General features: G+C 43.6%; 3 protein-coding genes across 4 annotated transcripts in view; 2 read left to right on the top strand and 1 right to left on the bottom strand.

The window, feature by feature from the left end:
- npnta (nephronectin a) overlaps window positions 1-13506 on the top strand; it is a 56757-nt gene extending 43251 nt beyond the window's left edge. For both annotated transcript variants that reach the window (XM_056586290.1, XM_056586289.1), the window contains 4 exons: window positions 9446-9577; window positions 10809-10907; window positions 11379-11668; window positions 13271-13506. In XM_056586290.1, coding sequence (XP_056442265.1) covers window positions 9446-9577; window positions 10809-10907; window positions 11379-11668; window positions 13271-13384 — 635 coding nt within the window. In that variant the 3' untranslated portion in view covers window positions 13385-13506. The remainder of the gene's footprint in view (window positions 1-9445; window positions 9578-10808; window positions 10908-11378; window positions 11669-13270) is intronic.
- Window positions 193-5605, top strand: LOC130379453 (uncharacterized). The gene is made up of 8 exons (XM_056586294.1): window positions 193-609; window positions 698-783; window positions 2249-2376; window positions 2588-2674; window positions 2998-3236; window positions 3355-3502; window positions 3724-3833; window positions 4292-5605. The coding sequence occupies exons 1-8, from the start codon at window positions 262-264 to the stop codon at window positions 4601-4603; spliced, it is 1458 nt and encodes a 485-aa protein (XP_056442269.1). The 5' UTR covers window positions 193-261; the 3' UTR covers window positions 4604-5605.
- Window positions 13507-15131: 1625 nt separating the features above from the next.
- tbck (TBC1 domain containing kinase) overlaps window positions 15132-26375 on the bottom strand; it is a 39987-nt gene continuing 28743 nt past the window's right edge. Inside the window, exons 24-26 of the mRNA XM_056586287.1 lie at window positions 22400-22563; window positions 18061-18220; window positions 15132-15897 (exon numbers count right to left, since the gene is read on the bottom strand). Of these exons, the coding sequence (XP_056442262.1) occupies window positions 15787-15897; window positions 18061-18220; window positions 22400-22563 (435 nt within the window). The 3' untranslated portion in view covers window positions 15132-15786. The remainder of the gene's footprint in view (window positions 15898-18060; window positions 18221-22399; window positions 22564-26375) is intronic.

Below are 26375 nucleotides of genomic sequence, written 5' to 3'. Positions count from 1 at the left end.
GGCATGGCAGTCTACATGTGTGTTAAATTCAGTTTAGATTAATTGATAGGTGTTCAGTTAGTTGATGTAACCGATTTCACCCCCTAAAATGGAACATTGCTTATTTATACGTGAGCAGAGCTGTCAATGCTACATTGCATTTTGTGTTGTCACAAAAACAAAAATGTTGCTCTTTGCAGTAGTTCATTATCTTTTATTTTACAGGAGTCTGGACAAGAACACTCAACATTATCGGCCAGTTCCTCCTTTAATGCGTCACCCATGCGAAATACATCGACTCCTAAAGCAAGTCCTGCAAAGTACACAACTGCTGAAAAGGTTGTGAAGTTATCATCGCCAGAATATGTGTTGCACACAGACACAGAACTTGAGCAAGTCAGAAAACACTACTTTGAGTTGCTGAAGACAGGCGAACAGCGCAACTGCCAAATGTCGAAGGAGCTCAGATGCCGGCTCATTCGGAACACCATGACCAGTATGATTTCAATCCTGAGGGCAAAGGGGGATGGAGAATCACACCGATACCCATCAAAGCCAGAAATAACAGCAATGGCAAAGACGATAGTACGGTACTACCCCATGCTGCAGGACCAAGACCTCCATACATGGGTAAGTCAAATGCATCCAGTTGATGACTGTGTTTCATGTTGGACATTTTTAGTAGCGATTTGAAAAATTGATTAAATGTCTTGTGCAGGTCACTGTGTACACGCAGCTCAACAAAAGACTGCAAAATGTGAGATCCCCGAAAAAAAGAACTCCAGATTGGAGACATTCAAAGAGGTGAGCTGTAACTAATAATTAATCAAATATTAATCTGTTAATAATTTTCAAGATTAATTAATCAATTGTCTGGTCAATATAAAGTCCAAGGTGATGTCCTCAAAAGTCTTGTTTGGTCCTCAACCTAAATATATTCATTTCACTGTCATAGAGGACTAGAGTAGCTAGAAAATAATCACATTTGAAAAGCTTAAATCATAATTGGACATTCAAAAAATAAAAATGCACAAAATGATCGATGAGTCTCTAGTGCAGGGCTCGGCAAATAAGTTTGGCCTCGGGCAATGTTTTTTTCCAGCCAGTAGGTGGCAGGCCAGAACATTATCAAAGGCTAGTTCAAGAAATTGATTAATGAAAGTGCATCTGGAACTGCTACGCAGGCCCGTCAACTGGTTTAGTCATATACCAAGTAGTGATGAACAATTTGGGGAAATCTAATTGAGATTATTTTGACCAATATTGCGATTGCGATTTAATGTGCGATTTTTTTGATTTATTAAGTTCCTTATGTTGCCTTCTCTAGTAAACCAAGAAAGCCTCCACCGTGACGAACGGGGATTTTAGCCCTCGGTTTTACACAGGAAACTTGAGATAAGACGGTGAAATCGCAGAGCGTGCTGAGCTTCGACCGAACTGGCTTGGCAGTGTAGAGAGGCCTTATGCTGGAGAGAGGGCAGTAGTGCGCACCTAAAAAAGCAGCCAAATAACACAACACACACGCACCACGGCGGGTGCTGACTGACTACACACACATGCACGCACGCACACCACGGCGGGTGCTGATTGACTACGCACACACAACATGGCGGGTGCTGACTGACTGCGCACACACAAATCCTCCGTTCCTATCCTACTCACCGTTAGATGAGCTGTAGGCGAAGTAGCCTCATCAGAGACTACTTGCGTTAAACAGCAAAGTCTCAGAGCTTGGCGTCTTAAATCTTTTGTCGACTTTTGTAAACAGGTCCTGCCTTTCTCTGCGTGCAGTATCACGTAAAATACGTAATGTTGGGTCGCCATGGATGTTATAGAGGGGGGTTCCGTTTAATTTAATATTGCATAGTTTACAAAACTCCCGCTCAGCCCCTTGCAGTTTACGCGTGACTGTGACGAGTGTGTCTCTAACCTTCCGGGAGTAGTAGCAGGATTTGATACATTTCAATTCAAAAAGTTCACTGTATCCGGCCCTTTACCTTTTAAGCTAACATATATATAAAATAAATAAATAATATAACTTCAGAATAATCTGGGGGCCAGTTATGGCCCGCGGGCCGCCAATTGCCGACCCCTTTCCTTACTTCCCGTTTTTAAGGAGCTCTTATTTTAGTGTTTGACTACAAAGTAATTGCTTTGGATCTGTGTGGGTGATATTGCTTTTCATTACGAAGCACTTTGTTAGTGCTATACAAATAAAGTCTGATTTTAGTAGTTGACAACTAATTGATTAACTGACTTATCTTTGCAGCTCTACAAAGAGGCGTTGTCTTGAGCATCCATCAGACACGGATGAAATGGGTTCAAGTGACTCAACAATCATTCTGGATCGGTCCACAGAAGGAAGTGACAGCCAAGGCTCAGAAAGTCAGTTAGAAGGTAAGTTTCAACTTTTTATTTACACATTTGCCCTTGTGAGGTACTTATATTTTAGATAAACTAATAAACCCATGTTATGTTTTTAAAACCCATGTGTCTCATTCGTTGCATTATTGCTCTTTTTAATTTAACGTAATTTTGGGTTCCAAAATACCGAAATGATCCTTAAAGTACATTATCCTATCAGAAATATGTCTGTTATGTGTTGAAGGAAAAAGGAGATCCCAAAGCCTGCCTGAAGAAGCACCCTCTGCCCTGTCCAGTCCTGATGCTGAGTTTGTCCAACTGTCTCATGACTGTGTGTAGTGGGGGTGAACTTGTGTGCTTGCATGCAATTGTATGTGATTGCATGACCATATGAGTTTCAAGCAAATAGTTCTCATGCATTTATTAACAGAATAAAAAGAAAAGGCATTTAAATGGTCAAAATTCGAAAAATGAATAGGTAATTGGTAGCTAGGAACAGGGCTGATAATTGTTAAAAGATTAAATTCCATTTAAGTTTAATCTAATGTTAATGTATGATTTTTATTGCAGTTTTTTTACATATTTTGTCATGCAACAACATGAGATGAACTTTTTTAAACAGGCAATATAATTTTTTTTTTTTGTGTCTTACAGCTAACAAGTCTGCAGATGTTGACAGTCCAGACTCCTACAGTCCAGCGATCTTGGCCAAGCACTACAAGACCCTACAAACTTTGTATAAAAGAAAAAATCCAAACCACCAGGATGTCTCTCATCTCTTGGATTTGGAATTTGTATCCCGGAGAGCATTCATTGACTCAAATACCATTCGCGAGGAGGACAGACACGAGAAAGTTCTAGATGAATATCAATGTTTCAGGGACGTTGGACATGTAAGTCATTATTGACTGTGCATGATTAAAACCATGGTATCACACATGTTTAAAAAAACAATTTCCTCTTAAATGATGTATTCAAATATCTGAATTGGTATATTTATATATTTCATAGGTGATGGAGGAGCTTCAACGCATTCTGGATAAGGATAACACCCACTTCATCGATGAACTGAAAGGAAGATGGCATGACTTCTGCCAGAAGGTGCAGTTTTTTGGTGTATGGAAAAAGGCGTTGAAACCCCCAATGGGAATGGACAAAGGTAGGGAATGCTGTTTTGGTGTTATCAGTGCACTACAGGCATGTTAATTGTCAATTACACGAGCTAGTGTTTTGTCCTTTTTCAACTATGACGTGACGGCTATCCCATTGATGGCTGAATGTTTTTTATTTTTTCAGCAGTGTGTGTTGTATACCTTTCGATCAGATTGGACCTTGTGCACTTTGTCCAAGTGTTTAAGTAATGAATATTTTCCTGTACAGCTGAACAGGCTCTTGAGATCCTACGTGTGCTGCCATCACTGTTCCCCTCCACGTCTGCTCCTCCAAAGAGGGTACGAAATGCGAGTGAGGCTCTGGTGCATGTCCTCGAGGTGAGCTATCTGAAATGTTGCAGGATCATTTTGACTGCAGTATCGGAAAAAATTGTAACTGAAGGTGCTGCCTCTGATGACTCCCAATGTATTTCCTATTCCATACTGTATGTTCTAATCCTTCAAAGACACAAGAAAACATTTGGTTTTAGAAAAAGGATTTTCAATGGGTAGATGTCTTGGCTATGTCACAGTACAAAAATGGGTGCATTACATGGTAGCAGGTTTTATCACCAATGATAACCAAGCAAGACTAGCCTAGCCTTGGTTTTTAGTTCTTTTGGAAGGCTAGACGTGTATAAACAATAAATGCATTGGGGATATTCTCAGTACTGTAACTTTTGTCAGAATTTTACTTTGTAAAGTTTTGTGTTTGGAAACGACCTTCTAGCCTAGGTTGTTCCGAATGACCAAAATGCATTATCCTGACAGAAGGATGTCTGTGTTATGTGTTACAGGAAACGGAAGACCCCAATTCATACCTGAAAAAACGGCCTCTCTCCTGCCCAGTCCTGATTGTCAGTCCGTCCAACTGCCTCCTAGCGGTAGGAGATGTGGGAATAACCACCTTTCCAAAAGACAAGCTTACCGAGAGTGCTTTATACCTAATGGCCTACTATTATACCCTACACCTGACCTATCCAAAGTGTGTAGCCACTCTGCTTTCGGTCATCCAGACGGAGGTCCTCTTAGACAAAATCCATGAGAGAGATCTCACATCGTCTTACAAGAAGAGCATGGCTGAGTGGGAAGCTTTTATTGGCCAATAAAACCACTGGTCAGATATGTGGTGTACAGGATAGCACTTCCTCTCTCCCGCCAAGGTTGCCACAGTCCATGTTCATTGCATGTTTTCATGTTGGAGTTCCATAAATACTGTGAGCCAAAATGTTGAAGAAATTAAGATGTTTCCCTTTTATGTTCAATTAAAAAAATTGGGTTAAATGCAGGACTAGTTTTCATTTATTCTGTCTTATAATAAATAGTTAATGTCTTGAATCTAGTAGGTGAATGTCTTGAATTTAGTAGGTGAATGTCTTGAATCTAGAACAGTATTACTTTTGTAGAGCTTAAAATAAGGTAAATACACTTGATGACAGGATGGTAAATTACTTTTTATAATGGTAAAAGAGTCAGGAAGGCTAACTTCAAGACATTTTGTCTCAAAATGCCATTTTCTAATCTTATTTCAAGTAGCTGGTGGACTTAAATCTAAAACAGTGTAACAATTATATAACTAAAAATGTGTTAAATACACTTGAAACAAGCAGGATGACAAAAAAAAGATACTGCTTTTTAGAGGAAAATACTATTTTTGAGCATGACAAGCTTATTATGAGACACACAACATCACAATACTAGTAAAATATAGCTAAAAATGAGTTTTCCCAGCTAATTTCAAGATCTGGTGGACTTAAATCTAAAACAGTGTAACAATTATATAACTAAAAATGTGTTAAATACACTTGAAACAAGCAGGATGACAAGAAAAAAGATACTGCTTTTTAGAGGAAAATACTATTTTTGAGCATGACAAGCTTATTATGAGACACACAACATCACAATACTAGTAAAATATAGCTAAAAATGAGTTTTCCCAGCTAATTTCAAGATCACTCTTATCTTGTTAGGCTTCAATATAATGTCTTATTTCAAGAAATCTTACTAAGACAATTTTCACTTGTTCCATTGGCAGATATTTTTGCTTATTCCAAAGCAAAAATATCTTGTATTAATATTTTTTTGCTTATTTTAGGAGTGGCCTTTTTTGCAGTGCACATTCACGATGCAGTTCATTAGTTCCACATCGTTAACATATTCGTTTTCATGCTGTGGGGGGGGGGGGGGGGGATTAAACTTTGTTTTTTCCATTGTATATTAATGAACCCTGTCGTGATGGTGATTTAATGGGAGTAGTGAAGAGCTAAAGTTTAGCTTGGATGAAATGACTCAGGTCCTGCGGTCATTTAGAGTCATCAAGCCACAGGATTTGGATTGTACTCCATTAAAACCTCCAAAATGTTTTTTCGGGGTTCCATTCACTTCCAAGGTAGTCAAATAGCATTAACTTTAGTTCTACAAATCAGACTTCAGATAATAATGTCACGTCTGAAAGCAGGCCAGCTCAAATCTGGTTAAACGGGGGGGTTTGCTGTCATTCGCTTCGCTGACATTCGCTTCTTATTTATTTTCAACCAAATCATGTTGCTGGAGGCGTCGACAAACATCGTCAAGCAATAGTAGACTAGTAATAGTGCCTGCAAAGATTTTCGAATCAACACTGTGTAGACTGGCCAGTGTAGAAATACGATTCCACTTCCGAAAACTTCATCTACACGGACAAAGTTTTAGAAAACCGACAAAACCGAGAACTAGGTGTAACTCCGCCTCTTTCAGTTGTGACCCCAGCTCTTTGCCGCCCTTTCCCCCAGAAGTTCTGCTACGAAATAGTAGGACTAGCCTGGGACCCAGATTAATCTGCGACCTCATGTTGTGTTTGCTCAGGCATCCACTTCTAGCCCCTGCCTGGAAAGAGAAGACTCAGCAAATCAAAACAATATGGTCGAGACAATCACAACAATACATGGCGGGTTTCATACGTTGATCGTACAGAAGTGGGTTCTATGGGAGCCCCATTGAGGCATTTTTATAAACAACCAAGATGGCTGCCACTGATATTTCACACGTTTTGTTGCTCTGATTGGTGGTTGGTCCGTCCAATTGCTTCCAGAGGCATTTTGGTCTGCGCATGTAGATAACGTACTTCGGAAATAGAAATTGAACTGAGATGTTCCTGACTAATACACATTTGCGAGTTGGTGTTGTGCAGGACTGCAGGGGCCGAGATAATGTTATCCGGGGTAGAGCATTGTGAATTTCCTTGTAAAAAAAGGGTCATTTCTTGTTAAAGTTCATTTCATGATTTGGTTTTTGCTTCGGTGAGATATAGTTTGTTTTGCTGAATCCTTTATGTGACGCAGATTTATATTTATTCTCCTTTCTGCTACACAATCTCCAATTATTTCCATTTCTGATATTTCTTTAATGGTTTGTTTTCATGTTTTGTGTTGTATCATAGACTACGTAATGTTCCAAGTGAATTCTCTGAGATTTTCACCAGAGTGGTTTAAAGACCATAATACATGCTTCTTAAAATTCTCTTCTCTGCACTCATTTAGTTTTGAGTTGCTTTGTTCTCTTCTGTCTTATTTCTATAATGATGCCAGCCAATTTACCTTTTTCCCTCTTTTTTGCCTCTAGTTTGATCACAAAGCCCACTGAGTCCTGTTGGACCTCCATGTTTCATGAGATACTTTTTTACATTTGTAACAAAAAATACAACAACAAAAAAAGCGATAAGAGACTGACATGAATGTTGAGGACAGTGCAGGTTATGAATAATTGGTGTAAAATGTCATGTTTCTCGAGTATTCTCTCCTAAAACTCACAGCCAACCCATTTTCATACCATTTTTGTATCAACCATCTGTTTAAGGACACATATGTTGGGTCCATTTTAGAGTGACGTTTTAGCTTCAGCTAATGAGAGCTGCTGTTTGAGTTGACGCTGACGGTAATTATTCTTCTGAGCCATCACAAAAATTGGCAGTGAAATATTTAATAAAGTCTGGAGAGATTCTGGGAGCAGATAATCACCCCCCCCCCCCCCCACACACACACACACACACACACACACACACACACACACACACACACACACACACACACACACACACACACACAAACATGCTCACACATTCATTCATGCACACACACATGCTCACACAAAAACACACACACACACACACACACACAAACACACACTCGAACATTCAATCACGCACACACACACACATGCTGTCACATACAAAGAAATGCAGACACATTCACTCACACGCACACACACAGACATGCACACACACTCACACACACAAACACATGCAGACACATTCACTTACACACACACACACACACACACACACACACACACACACACACACACACACACACACACACACACACACACACACACACACACACACACACACACACACACACACACACACACACACACACCATCCTGTTTAGACATTGTGTTCTTTATGAGGATGGAGAAGAGAAGTGGGGACAGTAAATCTCGGGTTCTTGACCCTGTCGTGTGTACAGGGAATCTCTCTGCAGACAGGAACCCATTAACCTTCACAGGGAGATGTGATCTATCCTTGAACACAGTGAATGAACTGCGGGTGTCGCTCCAACGCTGCTTCCTAGCTACACACCAAGGCCACTGCAGCCTCACAAAGAGATGTAGTAAGGAAATTGCAAGGTAAATTAAGCTATCCCACAAGGGAGGGACCATGACTGGTGTGCAATTGTTTTTTTGTTGAAGTTGTCTAGAAATCAGATCCTTCTTATTTTTTACATATATTGCAGCTGTGGAACGCAACTTGACCATCTTTTAACCTTTCAACCGTTGAATTAACCTCCCCAGGAATCAGCCAACCTTTAATTTGAACATCCTGGCCGGAGGGGCAATCGGTAGAATGACCTCAGAAGCTATTTCAGTTTTGTGTTCGTGTGTGTGTGTGTGTGCGTGTGTGTGTGTGTGTGTGTGTGTGTGTGTGTGTGTGTGTGTGTGTGTGTGTGTGTGTGTGTGTGTGTGTGTGTGTGTGTGTGTGTGTGTGTGTGTGTGTGTGTGTGTGTGCCAAGGTCCAATTTTAAAAACAGTGCTTCAGCCAAACTGATCTGGAATTCAAACGATGATATGATGTCGATGTTATTTTAATGAGTCTTAATCGTGTGAGGTCTTCAGCCCATTCATTTTACAAGATTTTAAAAAGGACCCTCATGAATGTAATCCAATAAATGCTGAACAAAAAATCGAATCCAGGGGTTATGTACTTATGGTGTTGCTTTTACGGAGCTTGTATTTGTGCGTGTGCATATCTTTACCTACCAACTTTTTACTGCATTTTTGATACAGCATTGCCCCAGAAAGCATTCAAGCTGCTGTCTCATCACTTTTCCAAACTTCAGTTTTCGTAAGCACACAGAACACACAGTAATTTGGTAGTGGAATTGCAGAAAGAAAGGGAGAATTTTGTGCGTGTCTATGCAGATAGCTGGTGTGGCAGTCAGTCCTCATGCTAAATGTACTTAAGCAGAATCAGCACAACACAGTCATTTTGACAAATTATATCAGTAATGGATGTTTTAGCGGAGCCAAGAGAGATGGTTACGATGCTTTGATCCAACAGACTGGTGTTTTCCTTTAACAACAATCTCTAAATGGCCTTTTCACTGTTTATGAATCTACTACCTGGTTCTTGTCCCTACTCCTCTTCTTCTACTCCAGTTAAATGTACATATATATCATTAACCGCAGATGGCTGCTATAGTTGAAGTACAGCAATACAATTAATTTAATGAAATTATAGACACATTTAAAATTAGACTAAGAAAAAAACATAGAAAGAAAACAATATATCTTTATATGACCTATGAGAAGCAGAATCATAAACGCATCGTGAACGTAATAGCAGACAATCCAGACGTTGACGTATGGATTGCGCTGTAATTGATGTCATTGTTATTATTATTATTCCTCCTCAGTTCCACGGAACCACGACCACAACACGGTGGTGGGGGGCCTGGACTTTGACATCGAGCCGGGGAACACGGCGGACGAGCCTAACGACCAGCCCAGAGAGGACCGGCCCGGGGCCGACGCCCATCAGCACCCAGGTAAACACCGCCGCCACGCCCCCCAACCCTCTCCCCCCACCACCCTCGCCTCACCTCAACCCATGACGGATGACTTACATCGGCCCCGAAAGGCAAGGCAGTGGCGCGCAATCCATCAGGCAGGCGTTGTCCCGGCGACAGGAATATACATGATAGTGAGCAGATGTGTTCCGAAAGGCCTTCGCCCCACCGATGACAGAGGACATCTGGCTTCCACCAGTGCTTCTTATTCCTCTCCATTTTCTTCTTCTTCTTCTTCTTCTTCTTCTTCTTCTTCTTCTTCTTCTTCTTCTTCTTCTTCTTCTTCTTCTTCTTCTTCTTCTTCTTCTTCTTCTTCTTCTTCTTCTTCTTCTTCTTCTTCTTCTTCTTCTTCTTCTTCTTCTTCTTCTTCTTCTTCTTCTTCTTCTTCTTCTTCTACTTCTTCAACACATTGGTGGGAGTTATAGGTTAGGGGGGGGGCTGAATGATGCTTGGGAGGATATGGGCTATGGTGGTGTGGTGCATGTTAGGTGCTGTAGATTCCTCTGTATTGAATACACACAGGTGCAGTCATATCACCCACACACTTGAGCGTCACCCCGTGATGTTTATGTTTGGCCTTGGCGCTTTAATGATTTCAGACGTCAATAAGTCATTTGGATGTGGAGTGGTGCTTTGTTTAAACATCTTACATGAATGCTCATGTGATTTCCTATTTACTGTGCGGTGCTTATCGTACGCTGTAAGTGTTTTTTTCTGAAGTAAAAATAACGAATGGCTTTTTGAAGGAATACATTTGAATGCATTCACACGCCTCCATGCATTCCCAGATATTTGGTTTTATTCGGGATTTCTGAGCTATTTCCACATTCTAATTTTATTTCACCTGCGCATAATAAACTGTTATGCAAATAGGCAGAAAAGAATGATGAAACACACTTTGAATGAATACATGCCAAGTGCAAGTCTGGAAAATATGAATTTTCAGACTATTCCCCTTAAAATGTGTAGGCGTTTGAGCGGTACAAACGTTTTAAATACATGCTCATTTGAGTTCCCTGTACTGAGCTCTCATCATTTCTCCAGTGATGTTCCTAAAAATACTAAGAAACACATTTGAATGAACAGGGATGCTCACATCAAAAGACGCATTTCCAGACACTTGGCTCTATGCAAGTGTGAACGAGTTTCCCATTCCCTTCAATTTTGGATTGGATCCAGATTCGTAGACGCGTGTTCTGCTTCCCCTCAGAGTCGGGCTATCTGAGCTGCTCTTTTGACCAGGGGCTGTGTGGCTGGATCAAGGACAAAGACGGAGACCTGCACTGGGAGACCACCGCTGATCCAGCAGGTGGGGAGAGAGCATCTGGCCTTTATAGCTGACTCTTGGGTTTGAGGCCCCACTAAGCACGGGTTTACTACATGTGTAATGGGACTGGAGTATATGCAACTTTTTTTATGCCTTACAATAAAGATTGGGAAATTTATACTATACTATAATGAGATATATAAACATATGATTTTTTGTGGAATATACTTTACATGCATATTACATTTAAAGTGACATGAGCTTTTGACTTTGAAGTCAGGTGGGTAATCTAATGTGAGGTGATCGGATCAAAACAAAAACAATATAATATAAATAATAATAAGATACATGCCAACAGTTGCAGAACACAATAGATATAGAAATAGGCCATTTGATGATCATGGTTTATCAAAAGCACCCAGTGGGATTCAAACCCCTCACCGGGCCAGCGTTGCTACCCGTCGACGGACGGACCCCATCACCAGCGTCACACCCCTCCCCTCTCTCCCCCAGGGGGACGCTTCCTCACCATCCCCGAGGCGGCGGCGGCGGCCGGGGCGGCGGGGGGGGGCAGCCGGAGGAGGAGCGGCCGGGGGGCACGGCTGGTCCTCCCCCTGACCCCGCCCTGGGACCAGGGCAACCTGTGCCTGTCCTTCCGCCACAGCCTGGAGGGCCACCACGTGGGCATGCTGCAGGTGTTTGTGAAGAAGGGCCGGCAGTACAGCCCCGCCGTGTGGGGCCGGACGGGGGGCAGCGGCTGGAGGCACACCCAGATCACCCTGTGGGGCACCGGGCTGGAGAGCGTGAGTCCTGGGGCGGGGGGTCTGTTTGTGGAAGTCTGTTTGTGGATGTCTGTTTGTGGAAGTCTGTTTGTGGAAGTCTGTTTGTGGAAGTCTGTTTGTGGAAGTCTGTTTGTGGATGTCTGTTTGTGGAAGTCTGTTTGTGGAAGTCTGTTTGTGGAAGTCTGTAGTTGGATGTCTGTTTGTGGAAGTCTGTTTGTGGATGTCTGTTTGTGGAAGTCTGTTTGTGGATGTCTGTTTGTGGAAGTCTGTTTGTGGAAGTCTGTTTGTGGATGTCTGTTTGTGGAAGTCTGTTTGTGGAAGTCTGTTTGTGGATGTCTGTTTGTGGAAGTCTGTTTGTGGAAGTCTGTTTGTGGAAGTCTGTTTGTGGAAGTCTGTAGTTGGATGTCTGTTTGTGGAAGTCTGTTTGTGGGTGTCTGTTTGTGGAAGTCTGTTTGTGGATGTCTGTTTGTGGGTGTCTGTTTGTGGATGTCTGTTTGTGGGTGTCTGTTTGTGGAAGTCTGTTTGTGGAAGTCTGTTTGTGGATGTCTGTTTGTGGATGTCTGTTTGTGGAAGTCTGTTTGTGGAAGTCTGTTTGTGGAAGTCTGTTTGTGGGTGTCTGTTTGTGGATGTCTGTTTGTGGAAGTCTGTTTGTGGGTGTCTGTTTGTGGATGTCTGTTTGTGGAAGTCTGTTTGTGGAAGTCTGTTTGTGGAAGTCTGTTTGTGGGTGTCTGTTTGTGGAAGTCTGTTTGTGGGTGTCTGTTTGTGGATGTCTGTTTGTGGAAGTCTGTTTGTGGGTGTCTGTTTTTTGGATGTCTGTTTGTGGGTGTCTGTTTGTGGGTTTCTGTTTGTGGATGTATGTTTGTGGGTGTCTGTTTGTGGATGTCTGTTTGTGGATGTCTGTTTGTGCGTGTTGGTTTTTATCATTGTTGTATTGAAGCAGCATTGTCGGGCTTCCCAGTGGTTGTTTCACTGAGGGTTGATTGGTTAATGAATTGGTTGGTTATTGGGTTGGTGTCTTGTTGGTTCCTAGGGCAGGTCGCAGCTGCCTGGTGTATCAAGGCCAGTGTGGAATGGTTGAATTGAAGTTCTTCGAAGTTGAGGTGGAAGTGGACACTTTGTTGTTACAGCAAGTTCCCCTAGCTCAGGCTTTCTCCACTGGTTGGATGAGCCCAGCTCCCCTTCCTCTGCTGGTTGGATGAGCCCAGCTCCCCTTCCTCTGCTGGTTGGATGAGCCCAGCTCCCCTTCCTCTGCTGGTTGGATGAGCCCAGCTCCCCTTCCTCTGCTGGTTGGATGAGCCCAGCTCCCCTTCCTCTGCTGGTTGGATGGGCCCAGCTCCCCTTCCTCTGCTGGTTGGATGAGCCCAGCTCCCCTTCCTCTGCTGGTTGGATGAGCCCAGCTCCCCTTCCTCTGCTGGTTGGATGAGCCCAGCTCCCCTTCCTCTGCTGGTTGGATGAGCCCAGCTCCCCTTCCTCTGCTGGTTGGATGGGCCCAGTTCCCCTCGGCTGGCCCTAACAGGAGGGGGGTGGATGGGGATATTGTCATTCAGATGGAGATGACTGAACACTTCATTCTTCTGTGTTTTGCCCCCTGAGTTAACAATAACCCAGTGTTCCGTTCCCCAGGTGATCCTGAAGGGGGAGCGTGGGCGGGGCAAGAGCGGCGAGATGGCGGTGGACGACATCACGCTGAGGAAAGGCTCGTGCGTGGAGGAGCACAGCAGCGTGAGGAGACTTTGATGCACGCACCCGGTCGAGGACGCAGTGGTAACCCATGACAACAAAGGGTGAAGAAGAAGAGAGGATATTAATATCTGACTCTGAGAGCAGACTCTTAATTGTGTCACAGCCCCCCCCCCTCCCTCTCCCTTCTTTTAATCACTCTGGAAATGCGACCCCCCCCCCCCCCCCCCCACACACACACACACATACATACACACACACACACACACTCCTCTCCCCGTGAAACTGCTGTGTGGAGTCCATTGTGAAACACTATTTCCCCAACAGTTCCAAACAATTCAGTGCGTTTCGACCGACTCTCACGGGGCGAAAGACTTAGGGTCTTGGCTGTCCTCCCTCGTCCCCTACGACCACCTGCGTCCCTCTGTAAAAACGTGTGCATGTGCAACGAGAGAAAGCCCCATGCCTTAACGCAGCCCTAGCAGGCCCTCACCCTGACGGCTATACACTGCTCACCAAGACCGTGCCGTTTCGGACCAGCGCTGCAGCCACTAAAGTGTTTTCTGTCTTTAATACTTTTCCTTTGATGCCTTGCTTCGATTTGCGCACCACAAGCCATACGGTTAGACTGTCATTTTTTTTAAATTTGCTTGTATGTTTTGCAAAAGGTTTTCGTCACAAATGTTTCGGCAATCGAAATTTACCACAGACACAGACCGTACGTTGAGGATGACAGGACAATGGAGTTGTGGTATTTTGTTTAGTTCTTTTAATCTAGGATTAAAGAATTGTCACACACACCACACACAGTATTGCCCCCAGCAGGTGTGTCATACAACAGGCCACCGATAAGACAGTTTGTCTTCCTTTCTAATATTGGCCCTGATGTTATCATCATAACCTCTGACAGCATTTATAGCTGCTTGGAACGCAAGTGTGTGTTTCGAATACTTGGAAATTGGTGAATCGGGATAAACGAATTGTTTCTCTGACGTGAGATGGGCAGTTTGTTTTTACCACAGTATCGGCTTTCTTATATTAAGTGTGGATTTGTTATACAAAAAAGGACACAGTAATTGCTTTCTAGGCTTTGGATTACAGTAAATGTAGTTCAGTGTACATACTCTTAAATATCAATATAATAACGCAGACTAATCGTTGTATAAAGGTCACACCATGTTGTCGGTTGAATCATTAAAAAAAAAGAGGATAACTTGATTTTCTAACTTGACTTACAAATAGAGACGTTGTGCAGTGCGAGGCGGTGTATAAATATGTACTTTATGTTCATGTGGTTTGGTAAATTAATAATAATACTATGTTAATTAAATGAAGGGCTGTGGTTGGAGATTACAGAGGGTCTGTAAACGCATGGATGAATTCAGCACATTTAGTCCAACTCAGTCAGCTATGTAAATAAAATTGTTTTGACTGATATGCATTTGCAAATGTTTGGTTCCTTTGTGATTGCTGCGAAATGTCTGCTTTTATCCGCAGCGTTTATGATTCACTTTTGGTTCATGAGCAATCATGTTCCACCTGCAGTGAGGCGGCGCTGTGTACCACTACCTGAGAATACTCATCCTCCAAGAAGAGTTACATCACCGACGTCCAAAGCTTCCTCTTATCTCTTCTGAGTTCTCTGAGGCGGCAGTCGGGCTGATGTGGGATGCTGAACGTCTAGACTTGTAGGCCCAGGTGGTTTTCAATGAAAACTGATTTCAGAGTTCAACCAGAGTTTTCTAATCCAAAGCAGAGTTGAATACGACATCGGAATAAGCTTTTAAAAAATGTTGTTTTATTAAAAAAAAAATCTTTACAGAGGCATGATTATCATGAAAGAAATAATAAAGAGCAAGGATCAAAACACGTCAAGCTAATTTTCATGGGGTGAAGGTGACATTCTGGGCCGTTATCAGCAACTGTGGTGAGCATGTGATCTGGCATTATCCGCTGATAAAGGTCATGGTGTCACAAGTCTCCACCTGATGAACGATGCTCTTTGGTCCTCCTGCATCTGAGAAGCGTGAGGAATGTTCCAACCGGCTTTCTCGTAAGAAGAGCTTTCTCCAGACGATTATTAATAGGCTTTTCCCTACATTTCAGAAATCAATCATTACGTTGAGGATTTGCATCGCGTAACTGAAGTGAAATAGACTTAGACCAAATGATCCCCGCCCCCCAAAAAAACAGATGTAGTTCAGAAAACCAAACACACCATTTCTTTGGATATCAGTGGTCACACAAGACCACTATATCTCTGGGTGGATTCAGAGGGTTGTATCACCACAACTTTAAAAACAAAGAATTCATGACGACGCAGACTGGAATGGCAGCAGAGTGGGTTAGTACCGTTCCCCTTGTGTTAATACTGAGTGTGAATGTCTGGGTTCAGTGGACCACCTTGGAGGGTCCAGCGGACCACCGTCTTCAGGACCAGGGTGAGCGGGGTGGTGGGCTCATATCTGGGGGGAGGGGACGGTCAGGAGTCCAGTGGATCTCATCTTGATGATCCCTCCGTCCAGCATGCAGACGCGAGGGAAGTTCACCTTCACCAGATGGGAGGCAAACTGGGGACATGGAGGTCACGACGGAGTGGAAAGAAGAGAGCAAGTGAGTCATGGTACGGTTTCATCAGCACATCCAAAGTCCAAAAGCCACTCCTTTGGGACACACGTCACCAAGCAACCGGTAGGGGGGTTAGAGTTCCTTGATCAAGGAATGAAGGCATTGGATTTCAAACCCGGAACCTTTTAACTTCTAACTCCTACACTACCCTGACTAGAATGGGAACTAGACTAAATCTTCAGCTCAGGTGTACTCAATGTTAACAGCTGCTATGGAGAAAAATTAACAACAGGTTGTAATTAAAATTGTCCAACGTTAAGATTGAATGCCTATACCATTTTACTGAATACACTGACTGGATACACTCAGGATGGATAAGAGACATGGCAAGATCATTCCAAATAGGAATTGTAATAGAATAGCATAGGAGAAGGAAAAATAGGGAATATTTATGATATATATAATATATATATATAGAAATGTAGATGACAGATTCAACGCACTGTATATTTGCATACAGTGTATATGCCAACTGTGTTATGCAAATATTTATATGTTGGTGTACAACTTTGTTTGTGACTTGTGTTCCACCTAACCTAGAAAAAGCAAAACGTACACGAAAAGCCTGTTTACCGCAGCTTTATCTTATATCATACATCATACAGAGAATACAACAGAACAGAATACCAGACACTAACTTTGAGAAATATACTGTCCTACAAAACGATATTTCTTCTAGAATAGAAAAAGCAATACATTGTAAACCCATTTATTCAGAAAGAATGGGTTTCCAAGACATGTTTGTACACAAAAACAGCTCTGTCTATATTATTCTTTTTCACAAACCCAGCGAAAACCTGAGAGAACATAACAAACGCCTGAGGGGAAACCTTCCTGGAGAAAAACCAACCGCTCCCTGGCTTCCTGCGTGTTGATAATGTCCATGTTAATATTCATGTGCATGAAAAACAAACAAAATGCCTTTGACTTGTTTCGATAATTCAGAAGAACACATTATTGATGCACTCTCTCTCTCTACAAGCGCGATGCTGCATAATTAAAGCAGCTGCCTTTAAATGACACCTACTATTAAGGGGTCTAAAGAGTCACAATTGTATCCTCGACGCTCTTAACGATAATGAGCTAAATGTGCCCTTGTGTTCCCACATAAATTTAAACTTTATTTTTATGTTCTTGTGTTTTTTTTGACGCATTTAATGAGGTTTGATAGTTGCAACACATTCTGGTATTGCAACTTGTGAATTAACTAAATACCTTAAAAACTGTAAGTTCTTAGGTCAACTCAAAAATGTAAATTTAAAGGATGGGGAATGGAGACATGATCCTGTCTCCACTATCGTGCTTCTTTCTAGAACGAACGGGTTTGATCCTCCACGTATCGGCTCTTTAACCAAAGTAGCTGGACCCGTCACAAATCGTTACGGAAAATAATGTCACCTAAATGACTAAATAATACATGCCAACTAGCTCAGTCACCCTTCATATAGTTTAGTATCATGAATTATTCATAGAGTATTCATAGTGTTCAAGGCGTTTTTAAGCAACTAGTGGGCCATAAACTACAGTATATATTTAAGTGAATAATTTGGGCTCTCTTGCAAAACACAAACAAAACAATTTACCAATTAAGACCAGGATAACTCTAAGTCAATTCAAGCTAGCATTTGGATTCCCAAAAACAGAGAGAACAGACAGTTTGGATGAGACTGAAGAAAATAAATGACGGTATTTTATCCTAGTGTGACATAAAGATATATCATGACTACCATGAAGGGAAGTGGCTAGGGTGTTCAAATCACAGTCTAAAGGTTCTGGGTTCGATCCTCAATGTCCAAAATCTACCTGTAGGCATGCCCTAACCCCTACTTTCTCCTTAATGACATGTATATGGCTTCACCATCGGTGGGTTTGGATGAAAGTGCCTAATAAATATCTAATTTAAGAATATTCAACTGTTTTTTCACTTTCCTCCAAATTGACTTTTTGTAGTTTTACAATTAATGAGAAGGTAGGGGTTCGGACATCTTGCTCAAGGACGCAAACATCCAGGTTCAAGCCAAGAAGCTTTTTTCGTGAGAGTCACCATAACCACTAGACTAGTCCCTTGTCAAACCCCTGATCCCAGGATCGTTTTCCGTCCTTACCGTTGTGCCGCTCTTCATGGCGTGGCTGATGACCACGATGACCCGTCCCCTGAAGGAGTGCAGGACGCCCGTCCCGGGACACTGCACCAGCTCCCCGTCCGGACCGAAGGCGGAGGAGTAGGGCAGGTTGACGCTGCCGGACAGGTGGCCTCTGTTGAAGCTGGAGGGACTCGCGTTAAGGAGGCTCTTCTTTGCTTTGTGTGGTTCTTTACTATGTGTTGGTGCAGACATCTCCTCAAATAAACGCCCTGGGGGAGAAATAACTGATGTCACTAGACTGAAAGGTTCGACACTATTATCCATTTTCGTAAAGGGACTAGTGGGCAGAGGTGTGAAGGAAGCCGTCTCTGTGTCTGAGAGAAGATAAATCAGCGAATAAGGCGTTGTGAGGAGGCTAAGTGAGAGTTAGACATGCAAGCAGCAAAAGCAACATCCACTCATCTGGTGATACATGCCCTGAGTAGAGTGGGAATAGTTACTTTTGGGCTCCTGCTGATGCAAACCAGAAGCTGCTACACAGCTGGCCTGGTAGACAGTCACAGGGAGAAAGCCATTTGTTTTCCTGACAGAAGCGAGCAGAAGCAAACCTTCTGGACCTGATGTGGTGTTCGGGGGTACCGTAGTGAATCCATACCATCAGCAAGTCTACAGCTTGGAAAATGTACTGTGTCAATATAAAAGGGTAAACTTCAAACCAGCGGCCAGTCACAGTATTTCAAATTTATTCTCATTTCCTGTCTGGGATAAATAATGAACCTCTTTCGTCTATCAGAGTATATTCAGTTTAAATAAATAAAGCAGCTATGTGGAGGTGAAACACAAAGGCTACTTCTCCAAGAGGGACTCCATTCGGCGTTTCATATTTCTAAGTAGATATTTATCAGAACAAACGAATGTGAAACTGCACAAATGGTTGATGTTTCCTATGAATATATGAATGTGTATACCGTGTGAGTAAGTCCTGCGGTGCGTTGTCTACTAAATGGAAAGCCTCACCGATGGGCTGATACCCTCTTGAGTGGGTGAGGTACACGGCTTGTCAGAGTGATGGAGAATAGGAGAGGAGGAGGAGGTGGAGGAGGAGGACGACGACACGACGACACAATTGGCAGCGGAGAAGGAAGGAGAACGGAGCAGGAGAAGATGGGGTGGAGGTGGAGGAGGAGGAAGAGGAGGGTGGGAATATGATGAGCCAGACAAATGAATTGAATAACAGAATCTCGGAGGAGATGGAATAAAGGGAGCTTTTGTCAGGGGAGGAGGAACGGCAAAGCAAGAATGGCTGAAGTGACACAATGAGGTAATGTTGTGTGTGAAAGTAAAAAATGATCCGGGCGCATTAAAAGAGAGGCATTGTTCCCGCCACGTCGAGGAAAAAAGTCAGCCCAGGGAAAACCACTGGGAAGAGGACCCACGGGGATGTGAGGAGAGGGACTGGAACAAAGCCTGACGCAGAGTGGTGGTTTAATATTCACTCTGATAACGAAAGACAAACAAAAGCTGTGTTGCAGGCTCGGCGTCTACAGAGTGATTGACATTATCGCTGAATATTTCACGATAAAGCCTTTACTTAGGCGACGTTTCTTGACTCAATCACTCCACTGTTGGGTGGGAGCCCCTGTTTTCGACTGCCTACCCAAAAGGCTCCACTGTCTGCGGCGGGCTGTGATCTCTTGATGTGGTGCAACAAGTGTTCTTTCACCCTTCAGGCAGTGACAAGGTCTTCCTGCCCATTCACACCTGTAAGCCCGTTCCCCGTGAAACGCTATCACGCAGCGGGTCCGGCACAGCCAGACACGGCTTGCTTTGATTAAAAGCTGCATAAATCTTTATTTAAACCAGGGCTGGGGAACATAGAGGGAAGGTTTTTAACAGATGCCTAAATGGACACGGGTTGCCAAATTCTGAGGTTGGCAAATCCTGCTTAAGTGGTCGGATCCCCCTTTGTTCTATCGGGTCAAGCCCCCTGGGCACCCCTTTCTTTCCAGGGGGGTGCTACTTTGTGGAGGCTTACGCCGAAAGGAATTTCCATTGGAAATATCCAGAAATTCCCGACTAATCCTAAGTGATTAATGACCCGTTGTGCCCCCTGCAATTACCATTCTATTGATATGCTGACGGACTCGCCTTCAAAAGGTCGTCTGACTTTGAAAGTCAGGAATAGAATAAGGGTTTGGCACCGGCCCCGAGCTTGCCGTATAGCGGTGGTTATCGCCTGCATATATATGCCGCTGTCCAGACTGTAAATGTATCTCCACGATGAGAAATTGTGGAATGTCGCGACGAGACAGTTGAGATGGATTAAGGAAGTATTGGACTCAGCAAGCAGTTGATCGTTCGATTTCTAATCCACTGGCCATCGCTCACGCCTCACACACTCGCTTGATTGCACACGCACACACACACACACAAACACACACACACACACACACACACTCACACAGCGCTGCCTCCACTATCCCAGGGAAATACTCAACCCACAGACAGGGGATAGGACGGAAATGAAACAGATTGAGTTAGCACTCATTCAATAACAGCCCTTTATGGGACTGGGCCGCATGGCGGGCTCCGACGGAGGCCTGGTACCGACCGCTGCTATGATATTGGATTATTAGCAGCATTGTCAACGACAGAAGAGAGGAGCAGAGTTATGAGGCTTGATGATTTTCCCCTTAGCTCGATAGGGGCCCAGACAATAACTTCACAACAGAGCGGTAATCAAATGTGCTCCGGGTGATTTGGGCTCATTAAAATCCATCGCCTCGTGTTACGCGATTCCACCTCTTTATTCGGTCCGGTGTCGCCGGAAAGAATGCTTCAAACCCAATTAGCCAATTAGCCCACAATTCTCTGCTTTCCACGGATTTTTGTTGTCACACCGCTACTGAACTAATACCAAAAACAGGTGGCAGAAGTAAAGCAACGCTTTCCTCAACACAATGTATATGGGAAATGGGCTGCGTCAGTGAATCTCTCCCATTTCAACAAGAACCGCTGCCAAGCGAGGGAGACGGGGGGGGGGGGGGGGGGGGGGACTCAGGGAACTCAGTATGGACAACGTGCTATCTTTAAACCACCTGGTACGTTGTCTATGAGACACATTATGCGGGATCCATTCTTCTGCTCCTTCTCCAAAGCCCAGGGAGAAAAGTGAGCCTGGGAGGGGGAGTGGGGGAGTGGGGGGGGAGGGGGGGGACTACCAACGCCACCACCTCTATGCCCTTGTCTCTCAAATTGAAGGATGCAGTGGTGCAATCTAGGGGCCGGTAGCGGGGCCCTAACTGAAAGCCACAGGAGAGTCGGCTGGCGCGTGACTAGAGTAAATCAAATCCTGGCTGATGTTCCTCAGAGGGCGGGAGGGAGATAGGCAGAGTGAGAGAGAGACAGAGACTGACAGAGAGAAAGGGAGGTGGAGGGCAAACTGTTGTGTTTGCAGGCTATTGCTATTTGTATTTTTGTTATTTCCAGTATCCAGAGGGACACTTTGAGCCCGTGGTTTTATATATGCACCGGCACCTGTGAACACCTTGGGAGAAACTGCAGGCGCAGGGATAGAAAATGGGTTTTGGGCGGGATACAGGCAGTGTTTTATTCTGCAGATGACCTCTCTGAAGTGTGTGGTCGAGGGCTGGGTTTTTATGAGCCGTATAAAAAAGATGGTGTCCCTGTAAAATGGGAGCAGCAAGCGTTTGTGGTTTCCTTTATACCAGGTAGAAGTGTTTCAGCTGGGGGCCGGTTCAGGAGATAGGAGCTATTTAAGAGAGCGTATTTATGTGTTATCGCCACACATCGGAGGGGCAACCAGTCAACCTGCGTACGGAATTAAAGCGTTGGGAGTATTGGACTGGCTTTGGCTTCAAAGCAGCCCTAGTTACCAAATCTTAATTAACACACCACTGTCTGAATGGGACTGAGGTCCCATTCAGACAAACTGAGGTCCTTCTTTCAGCCCTGGGCTGGTTAGAGCTCTGTGTTTGGCAGTAGGTCCACAGGCCTGCTGGTTTGGAGGCCATAGCAGGCTTCATACTGTACGCAGCATGCTAAGCAGGGCCGATGGAAAACATCAGAACCTCCAGGGCATAATGAGGCAAACTGCACATTAAAGATTAACGTTAAAGGTTTCCAAATTTTCGGGTGAAGCTAAGACATATTCGTAATATATTCTGACTGATTATCAGTTTAAAAAGTCTGAAGAGTTAAAAAAAACAAACCCCAAAAACAGTATATCCTGCAAGTATTTCGTTGAAAAAAGGGAAAAAAGACAGAGAGATGTAACAAACAGTAACTTGATATCCCTGAACATATCCAGCGAGCGGGCGGCTCAGCGGCGTAAGGATACTCCTCGGCGCTCCGGACGTCCACCGCCACGATCTTGGGCCGGCCGGCGCGGGTCCTCTTCCCGCCTCCGGCCAGCGACAGCTCACACAGGTCGATGAGGTCCTCGGCCGAGATCCGGGGGGACAGCTCCGCCTTCAGCTCGGTGAGGGCCAGGGGTTCCCGGGACTGGGGGGGGGGGGAACACACCGGGACAGCTGGGTGAGGGGGGATCATGGACGGTAGGGTCATCCCGGTCGAGTGCGACGCTTTGTGCTGTGCGCTGTCTCACTCGCTATGAGCAGTGAACGCCGGTTCCCAGTCCCCAGAGCAGGAACAATAAGAACACGACTAGAAGAACGACAACAAAGACCAGGAGGATAAGTCGTTTTTGGATGAATAATTGCTATTTATTTATCTTATTTAACCTATTCTTAACCAGGCAAGTCATTTAAAATCTTAAATTACAATGGTAGCCTGGCAAAAAAGGCAAAGCTGCTTGAGAGTAGGGGATCGGGGTTTAAAAGATCGCAGCAAACATTTCCAACCCTACTTGCATACGTTCACAAAAAGGTGGACATAAATAGCATGCACGGGAAGGAAGCTAGCGTACTGCAGCTTCAGGCGACACAGCAGCAGAAGGAGAGTGGCGCACACAAGCAGTAAGACAAACAGGCGGGCGAAACAGCAGCAGCAAGAGAGAAAGAACATGAGACGACAGTAAGCAGCCGACCGAAAACGGTTAGGGATTATATAGACCCGCCCTTTTTGCCTCTCGTCGCTAGAACTCTGCTAGTGAAAGTCCCGCCCTCTCCCTTGCCAATAAAGCTTATTTGAAGCATCCCGCTCCATCGTGAGATGAGAAGGCCGGGGAACAAGGTTAGAGGAGAGATGGATGAGGACTTTCTCAGATATAGATACAGATATTCACTGTTATTCACCCTCTAGGTCACCTAGCACGTGCTTTTAGCCAAAGCGACTAGTGCATTAAAAATACATCTCTTTCAGTAACACAAGGGGCTTGAGAGAGGATAGCGGTGTGGGCTAGGGTTTATGATTCCCAGCTAAAAGGTTCTGGGTTCGATCCCCAATGTCCACAACCTACCTGTCTTGCCGGCACCCTCTCTGATGACATGAATGGGAATTCAGCATATGTGTGGCTCTGGTTAGTCGCTTTGGATAAAAGCAACTGCTAAATGCCCTAAATGTAAATGAAACTGTAACGGCTTGGCTCCATTATCCAAATTCCTATTGTCAAGAAGAAAAGTGGACCGCTGGGCCTGTTAGGATGGACATGGACATACATGGACAGCGGACGGGATAAGTAAACGGAAAGTGGTGTGCCTGTGATGCGTTGATTTGATTGATGAGATATAGGAGGATGAGGGCTGTTCAGAAATTGATATGCTAAAAGTGTCCGTCTTGACATTTCACCCATGCCGCAAGTCACATTTATCTGCTAGTCGACCCTAACTCCACGTTACAGAAAGGCAGAAATTAAACACGACACAAAACAAAACCGCAGCAAACAATTAGGAATACTAATTAGTAAAATGTTGACATCTGCGCTTTAAATTATGAATGCATTTTGACATGAACAAATGATTAAAATCTGCATATGATAATATATTATTTAGCTTGTTTTTCACTCAGTGAGTGTTCACAGATAAATAAAAGGCAAAACAGAATTGGCACAATATGGGCACTCCTAATGTGTTTTCCTCTTCAGTGGAAACTGTGGCTGGTGTGTTCATACTGCCAAAAAAACAACAGTCCTATCTGTTTGAATTGTACGACTTGTGAACATAGACAATTTGGGATGACTGCAAAGTCATTTATTATAAATGTTATCTCTCTGCAAGATAAATTATGCAAAACAATTAACGTATATCATGCCACTCTCTAAGTTATTAGATTGGTATGGTCACTAAAAAACAACTGTGCTATTGAGTTTCCAATGTGAGGTGAGTGAATGCTCAAGGAAGTCAATAATAAAAATGTCTTTTTTTATATTTTTCCCCTTTTTAAATTTTCATCCAATGATTTCTGACATTATTAAACAGTATCATGATCAAACCCGGCAGACGTGTCATCAAGGCTCTTCTGCTGCCGCAGAATGGGCCCTTGTCCAATAAAGACATTATTTTAACATCATCTAATACTGTCTAGACCTTGGAAAACAACACTCTATGAACTGACTGATTCCGGTGGGCTGGTTAAGGAAGGAATGTTTTTATGTAAAAATACATTAAGCAATTTAAGTTCAAGTGCGGTTCCAAAGCATTTCTAAAGGACCTTCAAACAGTGCGTTTGAAATAGAAGAATGGATGGAATCTGGGGAATTCAACAAAGGTCTGTGAGCAAAGTGCTCTTGGTCCTCAAAAAGGTCACTACTGAGCCTCGGTTGGAAAGCAAACCCAAAATACTCTACAAGAATGAAGTAAAAGAGAGGCAAGGAAGTAAAAGAATCACCTATTTTCAAGCCTGCAAAATAGAGATCTCACGCTTCAAAAAACACTGATAAGAAAATTCCACCACAACCACAATCAAACGAAAGCTTCCTTCTGAGGCGAGTGACAGCAACAGCTATTTTGACCATAAAGTTACCTTGTATTGAAAATAAAGTATTTCAAGAAAATTTAAGCACTATCAAAGATTAACTACACCCTTGCCACAGTGCTTTTTATATACACATATAAGGGCTGAGTCTTCAGGCAAAATGTGCAGGCCTGTCACCGCCTGGGGTGTGGGGGGGAGAGCGAGGAGAGGAGGGAGATGGAGAGGGGGGGGCGCGGTGACTTAAATGTCATGTTGAGCAGTATGCAGCAGCCTGCACGCACTGGCTTAATGGCACTCACACACACCACCGCTCTGACTTAGACGGAGCTCCACCGCAGCCAATCACACGCAGACATCACGCTGCGCGTTTGTGTGTGTGTGTGTGTGTGTGTGTGTATAAAAAGCACTCTACCGTATTCAACTGTCATTATTCATTGGTCACTGAATGTGTTTGTTTCAGTGCTCATGTGTGCGCACATAAGCTAATGTGTGTACGTATGTGTTTGGTGTGTTTCATTGTGCGTGCATGTGTGTGTGTGTGTGTGTGTGTGTGTGTGTGTGTGTGTGTGTGTGTGTGTGTGTGTGTGTCAGTGTGCGTGCGTGTATGCATGCGTGTGTGTGTGTGTGTGTATGTGTGAATAAAGAGCCCTCACTGTATGAAACTGTAATTTTTGGTTGGTCATTGACATTGTCTGAATTGGGGCTGATTACTATGATAAAGAGGCGTTTAAGTGCCCATGGAATCCTTCATGACAACAATATGTCATTGTTTTTAGAGAGGATTTATTCGGCTTCACAATAAAGATGATCTACACAGACGTCAGCAGCAGTTTTACCTTTTAAAATGTCCTCCGCCTAGCAGTGAAATGACTATGAGTAATCTGTCAGATATGCCATCAGAGAAAAACTTGTTGATTGTTGGTGATTGTGATGAGAAGAAAATTTGAGTTGAATTGTAATGGAGCTCTTTTACTTCTTGTGATTTTTAGAATAACGCACACGCGCCTGCACACGCACGCACGCACGCAAAAGCACAGGTACACACACACGTACACGTGCACGTGCACACACACACACACACACACACACACACACACACACACACACACACACACACACACACACACACACACACACACACACACACACACACACACACACACACACACACACACAGGAGTTGAAAGAGAAGAAGACCTTCAGTTTTTAATAATTCTCTGTTCTAAATCTGGCTAAACAGCAGTTACCAATATTTCTGTAATGTGAATAATTTCCCTCTTATTATATCTGGGGGCGAAGAAACTTCAACATCTTTTGATGATTCTATTTTTGCTGACAAAAGAAAGAAGTTAGAGAGAGACTCTGAACCCAGACGTAAACATCTTCAAGACCAGATATAGGATGATTAAATAGAGTATGGCATAACCAAAGCTTCTTGATTA

This window comes from Gadus chalcogrammus, chromosome 3 (assembly GCF_026213295.1).
Source record: "Gadus chalcogrammus isolate NIFS_2021 chromosome 3, NIFS_Gcha_1.0, whole genome shotgun sequence".
Taxonomy (NCBI): domain Eukaryota; kingdom Metazoa; phylum Chordata; class Actinopteri; order Gadiformes; family Gadidae; genus Gadus; species Gadus chalcogrammus.
Note: the sequence above shows the minus strand (reverse complement) of the source record. Positions and strands in the feature narration are given on the sequence as shown.